The 9,148-nt window shown below is 33.3% G+C and overlaps 1 protein-coding gene across 1 annotated transcript; it reads left to right on the forward strand.

Moving 5' to 3' along the window:
• Window positions 1-6,155: 6,155 nt before the first annotated feature.
• On the forward strand, window positions 6,156-8,072 carry LOC135793697 (putative serine protease K12H4.7). Its single transcript, XM_065304761.1, has 3 exons — window positions 6,156-6,593; window positions 6,654-6,841; window positions 6,910-8,072. The coding sequence occupies exons 1-3, from the start codon at window positions 6,369-6,371 to the stop codon at window positions 8,003-8,005; spliced, it is 1,509 nt and encodes a 502-aa protein (XP_065160833.1). The 5' UTR covers window positions 6,156-6,368; the 3' UTR covers window positions 8,006-8,072.
• The last annotated feature ends 1,076 nt before the right edge of the window (window positions 8,073-9,148 follow it).

A 9,148-nucleotide genomic window follows, 5' to 3' on the forward strand; every position in this document is an offset into this window, starting at 1 on the left:
GAGCAAAAATATAAAACACGTTGCAGTTCATTTAAAAGATGATTTTTATAAAATAAAACATTTAGGCATACGCATACACTGATAGTACTCTTAATTAATCTTAATTGCTCAGAAAGCAGTGAGCGCTTCTTGATAATTATACCTACAAATAAATACTAATAGTACTGCCTACGAAAAGTTTATTTTGCTAAAACTACAAATTAATTGCTTCGGTGTCTAATGGCCGGACTTGTTTCTTAATCGAATGTAATATATCATGAATCGACAAATATCTTCATACAAAATCAGTTAAATGAGGTGTGCACTCACTGATGTAAGTTTTAAAACATTTTTTGTGATCATTTTAAGAAAGAAAAAATATTTAATTGATCAATTATGCCTTCAAATTTGTAAATCGTCAATGTCGTACATATAATATGAATACAGATGATTGGACGATTTAAATTATCTAATTATTTATAGTTTTTTAGTGGATTTTTTATATTAGCGAAATTAGTAATTAAAAGATGTTTCCTTTAAGCATGAATAACCTTTGGTAGTAGACATATAAATTAGGCATTGATTCATTTGTAAATGTTAATTTTTTTGTTTTGTTTAATTTATTTTAAGTTAAAGTACTTAGTATGACTTAAAAAAACATAATCGGTGATAATATAATACGGAACATCTTTGCAAGTTTAATTTTATTGTAGTTATTTTAATTTTTGTTTCAATTTATGATTTAATATGTATAATACGCTTCAAAATCAATTAAATTTTCGACACAGTGAAATTATACATCTGCACCGCAAATTTACACCTATATTTCAATAGTGCAGAGTCTAAAGAACAAGGTGTGAAGATTGAAAAATTACCTGTGCCTGGTTTTATGTTTGCAAATTGTGCGCATGTCGTGCAACTCGTTTAAAACACATTATAAGTAATTACCGCTGGTCTTACAACAAAATAATAAAGTGTACATGCTTAAAATTTAACATCTCCTCCTCTCAAAATAAGCAAAGCCAAAAATAATTGAATTTATTATCAATTAAATTTTATATAAATTTTAAATGTAATAAAAGTTATTTTTTCTTGTATCAAACGAATAATTGTTTTACTAAATGTAAAATTTTCCTGTTTTTAAAGATAACCAAGAATAAAAATTTTAAAACCTTTACAACACCCATCCACCATTAATTAAGAGTGATTTATGATCGTAAAATAATTATCGAAAATTAGTGATAATCTCCTAATTAACCATTAAACTCGCAATCCCTAGCCGTCGATAACCACGCGTGAATTACTAACGCAACATTACGTGCTTTACCCATATGAAAGTGAAAAAATAATTCGCAAAGTTGCCGACGCGAAAAAAACACCGCGTAAACGTATGCAAAGAAACCGACGTTGAAATTTGATTTCGACGAATATGAAGATGATTGCGAAAACTCCTCTTGAGCGTCTTGCACACTTCACGAAACCATCTTAAAACTCATCCACTTTTGAGCCTGAAAGTACTTTTACTCACATTCATCTTCTAACATAACCTCAAGTAAGTATTACACATTTGACGAGCATATCTTGACGAAATTTTTATTTCCGTTGCTATTGTTTCACGCGATATCATTTAACAAATCGTAATTTCCAAAGTCATGCATTAAATATAACTTCTAGTGTTTAATATTTAATTTAAATGCGTTTATTAGTCATTTTAACCATTTGCATCTAATTTTACAGTGTGTAATGGGCACATTGTTGCTGCATGTTGGAATGTGAACGGGTGACTTGGTCAATTGTCGAGTGTTGATGCTTATAATGTTGCAATGCGCTATAAAATCATCTCATTTCAACGGCGAGATGACGACTTACCGTGTGATTGCTCAAAATAATCGAAAACATCGAAATCTAATACTTTTCATCTGACCCATGTTCGCAAAGCAATAATAAAAAGATTTACAGATTCAAATCGGCGATAAAAAATAGTCAATTCACGCTTATTCAAATATTTCGTCGGATTTGGCGAAAAATGCATTCACTCAGTCGCGTAATACGGTAATAAATTCATGCTTAGCCGTTTTATGCCAATCACGCTTACAAACGTACACGATTTTTCGATTGTATTCAAACGAATTATTTTCCAATAATAAAGTAAAAGTATTTTTACAGACAGATTTATGTAATTTTAATCTTTGCTAAAAATTTGAAGTCAAAATCAAATTTGATACGCGTGTAAATCTAATCGGTTTTGTTTTGGATGGAAATAAAGATTGATTGTAACATCAGCATAACTAGAAATTATTTGCCATTACGTTTGCTTCCATTTTGGACATGTAAATTACTTTAAATTAAGGTACAATTTGGGTTATTCAATCTGAATCTTTGTGCTCACTTGACACACACGAGTATAAACATCAAAAATGTGTGCAACGCAAGAAACACACATACTTTCACCATACATCATAGATATTTAAGTAAGCAAAATCGTGCATATGCGAATTGCTCGCCTGGTTTCAGTATTATCATGCTGGTTTCTTTATAATTCGAATGGCGCGGCGCGCAATTTCGTGTAACCTGATATTTTTTGGATTTCACACATTCAAAAAGCACTCGTTACTCATAAACTCGCTGCGCATGCCGGCGCGGTGATTTGCCGGCATAGATTAGATAGTTGTGTGTCTTCCAAGTCGAAAATCTAGAACAATTAGGTCAGTGTGGTTGGCGCAGGTACATACTAGAAAGATGCGAGCGATAAACGCGCGGGGGCATCATGTGATGATGCACTTGCAAAACGTTGAACGATTTTAATATTTACCTACGTACGCCAGCGAAGCAAACAAGTGGCCTGTGGGTTAATGCTAAAATCAGAGCAGTGTAAGTTGATCTGCGGCTAATAATGCAAGTTAAGAAATTAACATTTTACGTAATCCCAGACGTTTGTAGATTTGCGTAATTTCAGTAGAGTAGATGCTCGTTACATCGTTCAGAATTTCGCGCAGGGTTATGAGTGATTTATCAGTGCATTGAGATTTTATTAGATTTTGAGACTTTTAGGCGATTGTCACCATTTATGGGCAAGAAACTCAAATTTAGTGTTTTTTACAGTTCAACACATTTAATCTTTGTTTTGAGGCATTTTTTGACTGCCTCTCATCCAGCTTGGATCAAGGCGTGTCCAAATATTCAAATTTAAAGCTTTTCGCCGCCTTTTTGCTGACTTTAACTAATACCCTGCATTGTGGGTCCAGTAAATTTGAATAAAATCAATTAATAAACAAATACAATTATTTTTTTCAACTTTTTGATTTTTTTGTTAAAATTTATCACGTATATTAAATTAAATTATATTAATTATTTATAATAAGTTACAACTCAATATAATATTATATTCCTGCTTAATCGAATGATTTAAAACGTGGGTAATAAAGTTATTAATAATTTATATTGTGCAAGTTCCGGTGGCCTCCGGTCAAGCGTGAAATAGCAAATAACCCAAGTGTAAACGCGTAAATGTCTCATAATTGAATATCTACATGATTTCCAGCATTACTGGTCGGCGCTGATGAGCTGATGTGCCGTGTGCGTATGGTCAAAATCAATTAAACTGAAAGTAACAACTTTTCAACAATATGCGCGCCTATTCACATGTCGGCAACAACCGAACTAATTAATCGCCTGTGCGTACGATTGCGCACATAAATTGTGCGAGATTTACGTTTAATTATAATTAATTAAACTTGCACAATGTTTTAACTCGGGTGCACTTTTTAATTCAATAAAGTTCATCCGACTTAACGACCGTTTCAAAATTAAACAAAGAAAAGCGTTATTTTAATCACTCAAAAAACAAACGCGCATTAATTAAGTAAAAACTTTAAGTAAAACGTCTTTTACTTTATTGCCTAGGTAGAGAAATGTGATAATGTTGCAATACAATAATAATTTGACAAAAACTCTTCATAAAATTAGCTTAAATCAGGTTACATTAACAAAAACTTCTTGAATAAACATTATACATCATATTACACCACTTGAAATATAAAAATATAAAAAGATTCAACCAGTATCCATTCAAAACTATTTTGGAGTAATTATTATCCTTGCTTACACCGCCTGAATGAAGTAAATGATTACTTAATTTATTATATTAACTTTTAACTCCTATTTCATATATTTTTTATAATGGCTGCTTGATCTGATGGCAATTAATGTGTCACGTATGAACGCGAAGATTAAAAAGTGTCGCTTGCAATTATATTTATTTGCGTTACATCACATTAAACAGTATTACACATGAAATTGTGTAATAAAAACGCTCACGCATTTCATCTTTCCGCCTTTCGTTGTAATTCAATGCAATGCAATTCGTTTAGCTTCTTCACCTTGTACAATAAATAAAATCACTTGTCATAATTACTTCAAAACATACTTGAATAAATGAAGATGAATCGTTACGGACTGAGATAGTTGTCCAATGTAATAAATGTGATAATCAATTAATTTCGGATTACATATACCTGAATATTGTATAATAAAACTCTAGGATATCTTGTTTTTAATTGATGACAGTTTGAATTTAAAAATGTATGTTGATAGATGATTGATTAAATAAAATTCGAAATTAAATTAAAATTAAATTTAATTTGATGTTATGTTGCAAGTATACAATGATAGTTTTTGTATGACTAACCCTTCAATTTGTTACATGCAAAACCCACATTGTGAAAATTCCAACGGAATGAGTATGTGCGCGCAAAAAGGCAACGAAAAGAATCGTCTTAAGTCTGATATTAATCTAGTTAATTGATGGTTCTCGTCTCGTTGCGATCATTGCGAACGCAATTCTTTTCATCTCTGCGTCCTCTCCGCCTTGTGTGTTCTAATCGCGGTTGCTTTTGTTGAACAAACACGCAACATTGCAGTGTCGCGCCTCCAGACACGCTCCATTGTGCGTTCCGCTGGCATTTTGTAAATTTGGTAATTGTTTAAACACAACAACTAACAAGTCGCCTTGCTAAACGACGCACGACTGTGTGTATGTACTGCTTTGTTTACCTAGATGATTACATTTCCTGATGCAAACGCAGGAGGTTCGTTATAATAATAAATTCGTAATTACATCACTCGGCAGGAGATGCGAGAGATGCGAGTGTGCGGTTCAAAATTCCGCTGTCGTGTCGTGGCATCATTGGTGTAAGTAAAGCGATCTAATAAATTACGTGATGCCGAATATGAATTGTGCAAAAATCTCGAATCACGTTTCACGATGCGCTCTAATTTTTAGCGCCGAGTCGTCCGCGTCGGCGGTGTGTTTTTGTTTATGCGCTTGTTGATATCGCATGAGTACAATTTGCGCACTGAAATTAAGCGTGCATCAAAGGTACGTGCTTCTTATGAAATATCATAAATCTTCTGAATACAAATAATTGCAAAATTATGTTTACTTCATACTTTAATATGTAATGGACTAATTTTATGAAAATATTTTAAGGTGGAGCGATATAATTTGTCAAATTGGCTAAAATATTAAATAGGAATTAAAATTGGTAGAAATGTAACATTACAGCGAAATAATTGAACATTTTGCAGAGAAACTACATAGCAGTTATTTCTTCGATGCGTAAATAACACCTGCGAGTTTTAAAGTTAAGAAATGTTTATTCTTAGCCTGCTGCTGCCATCTATGAGATTTATTCTACTGTATCTATCGGGAATCGCGGAGAATGAACGATGTGAGTTGAACACTAAAAAGAAGGAAAACTAAACTAATATATTAAATTAAAACTGAAACAAAACGCTCTCTAATACCCAAGCAAAAATAGTGAAATAGTATTTAGTAATCATTTTTACTTTACATACTGGTTTTAATGCATTTTTTCTGTTTGAATTTCAGTTTGAAACCACGTAAGCCAGTTACTCCTAGTTACTGGAGTTGATAATTGGAGGTGATAACAATGAATGGAAAGGGAACTGCACATTCAAACTGGAGGATCTTATCAAAAAACTTGAAGTAAATCTGTAAAATTAATTCTTGCATTTAATTGATAAATAATTTAATCTTAAATTGCAAAAGTTCAACTGGAATGAGGGCAATATTTGAATAATTGATGACATTTTTATAACAAAAGACTAGATAAGAATATAATTGTAATAAATTCAAACAAAACGCAACCACAACAATAAATCCATATACACAACACTTCATCGAAGCACTACACCGGCCGCATTTTTGGTCCTCTTTATTTATCAATTTCTAGCACGATAACCTTTTATCAGTTGTGGCAAGTGATGCTAAAGTATAAAAAGAACGAAAAGACACGCTCGAGTTTATTTTACTGCGTGTTTTGAGACTTCAAAGTGTTAAAAACTGTGATTCTTGAGGTCGTTTCAAGATGAGGTTATACGAAGCACTAGGTCTCATTTTATTCTTAAGTTTAGTTAATATTAATCATGCATGGAGGAATTTTTATCGAGGAAGAGGAGTCGGTGGTAATCTAGGATATCCTCCTCGTGGAGTTAAGTTACAAGGAAGAATATCAAATGATCATGTTTCAACAGAATGGTTCACACAGAAGCTTGATCACTTCCAACCTAATGATCTTAGAGCATGGAAGCAGGTATATTATTTGATTTATATCTAAGATAAATAACAATCTAATATTTACATGTTTTGTTAGAGATATTATGTCAATGATGAGTTCTATGATGCTCAAAAAGGAGGTCCAGTTTTCTTGATGATTGGTGGTGAAGGAGAAGCTACAATCAAATGGATGACTCAAGGCACATGGATTGACTATGCTAAGAAATTTGGTGCATTGTGCTTTCAACTAGAGCACAGATATTATGGAAAAAGTCATCCAACAAAGTAATATTTAAACAATCAATCCACTAGCTTTTATACATTCATTTAAAATGATTTATTTATTGTTCCAGAGACTTGAGCACCAAAAATCTTCAATATCTTACCAGTCAACAAGCCCTAGCTGATTTGGCATACTTTATTTCATCAATGAATGAACAATACAAACTTCCATCCAATGTGAAATGGATTGCTTTTGGTGGATCATACCCTGGATCACTTGCAGCATGGCTCAGAAATAAATATCCTCATCTTGTTCATGGTGCAATGTCAGCCAGTGGTCCACTTCTAGCTGAAATCGACTTCTTTGACTACTTCAGAGTGGTTGATGAAGCACTGGCAACTTACAGTGATGATTGTGTGTCAGCTGTGAAACAAGGCACTCAACAAGTTGGAATTCTTTTGCTTCACATGGTCGGCCAACGAAATATCAACCAGAAATTTAATCTTTGTGACCCTATTGAGAAGTCTATTGACAATCACAATGATATTGCCAACTTCTTTGAGGTTTTGGCTGGAAACTTTGCTGGAGTAGTTCAATACAATAAAGATAATCGCCAAGGCAGTAATAACATCACCATCGACACATTATGCGATATCATGACAAATCAGGACTTGGGACCACCAGTTCCACGTCTTGCTGAAGTTAACTCATTGATTTTAAATGCAACTAATCAAACATGCTTAGATTACAAATATGACAAAATGATTGCTTCTCTTAGAAACATCAGCTGGGATAGTGAAACTGCTGAAGGTGGACGTCAGTGGACATATCAAACATGCATAGAGTTTGGCTTCTTCCAATCATCAACTTATAAACCACAAGTATTTGGCGATTCATTCCCTGCAGACTTTTTCATTCAACAATGTGTGGATATTTTCGGAATGAAATATAACGCGTCGTTTTTGGAGGATGCAGTAGAAAGAACAAATATTTTATATGGAGCTTTGAATATTGATGTTTCAAATGTTGTCTTTGTGCATGGGTCAATTGATCCGTGGCATGCGTTAGGAATCACGAAGACTGTGAATCAAAATGCACCTGCAATTTACATCGAAGGTACTGCTCACTGCGCTAATATGTATCCAGAACGTGGCGATGATTTACCAGCACTGAAAGCAGCCAGAGTACAAGTTGCAAATTTAATTGATTCATGGCTTAGATTATAATTTTTTTTAATCTTGAGTTTGATACATTCAATATAGCAGGTAATGAACAAATAGACAAGAGTCATAATTTTAGTTTACTTTATTCTAACAAGTATTGTCTTATCACATAATAATCTTAATATTAACTACATATACTACATAATTCTAATATTGCGTTCGATCCACCTTTTATTGTGCCATAAAAGCAAAGTTCCTAAATAGTTCAGTGGTCGATTAATGATAGATCCTAAAACTTTGCTCAGACAAGTCACTAAAGTCTTCTTGATTGCTGACATAGTGCGCACAATATATCCCGATTTGTAGTGATGACAAAGTTTGGTTTCTTTCCTGCGTTTGTTCTCATCTGGTTCAATCTCGATACTCACATTAATTCGAACTTTGTGTTCTGATGGTTCAATATGTTCATCCATTGGCATTGATACATCTTTCAGTCTCTTTGTATATGCTGCCTTTCTTGTCTTATGTTTCTTTGTTTTATCTTTCTTCTGAACTACACGATCAACATCTTCTTCGGTAGATATATCAATAACTGTATCTGTTTCATTGTCAATCTCATCACGTTTAGGTTGCTTTAGTTTTGGAGGTGTTGAAGTTGTGAGTAAACCGTCAGCAAACAATTCCATGCTCTGTGACATTTTTGCTGCTTCAATTTCTTCAGCTAAACTGGTGGAGTTTTTATATGGATCTGAACTGCAGCCCGACGTACTTGTAGGAGACTTCAACGTGGATCTCTTGGAAGCGAGGATATCTTCTAATTCCATGTTCTTTTGCAGAAGCATAGACAATTGAGATTCCAGTCTTTCCATTCTTGAATGATACATAGCCATCTCACATTTGGTATCCGTTAAATCAGTGGAGAGATATTCCAATCTCTTTGATAAACGATTTTCATCAAAACGAGGCGATTCATTAACAAGTTCACTTTCCATAGCAGAATCACTGGATATAGACACTGTATTGAGTGGTGCACTATCACAAAGAATTACCTTTTCTTGAGTTTTCATTAATTTGTCTTCGATAAACTCATAAGATTCTTCTAGAGTTTCACAACGATGTTCCAGAAACTCCTTCCGTTCTTTCAATTCTTTCAATTTATCTTGATCCACAGTTCTTAATTTTAGTAATTGTTGATTATAACGTTCA

The sequence above is a fragment of the Atheta coriaria genome, unplaced genomic scaffold (assembly GCF_025399875.1).
Source record: "Atheta coriaria isolate IRGN ID8LTWV9N9 unplaced genomic scaffold, Caltech_Dcor_3.1 hic_scaffold_6_pilon, whole genome shotgun sequence".
Classification (NCBI taxonomy): domain Eukaryota; kingdom Metazoa; phylum Arthropoda; class Insecta; order Coleoptera; family Staphylinidae; genus Dalotia; species Dalotia coriaria.

Bases quoted from the DNA above. Each gene is read 5' to 3' on its own strand.
- LOC135793697 (XM_065304761.1), top strand. From the start codon at position 6,369: ATGAGGTTATACGAAGCACTAGGTCTCATTTTATTCTTAAGTTTAGTT. The intron at 6,594-6,653 runs GTATATTATTTG...ATGTTTTGTTAG, and splicing joins ATCTTAGAGCATGGAAGCAG to AGATATTATGTCAATGATGA. The intron at 6,842-6,909 runs GTAATATTTAAA...TTATTGTTCCAG, and splicing joins GGAAAAAGTCATCCAACAAA to AGACTTGAGCACCAAAAATC.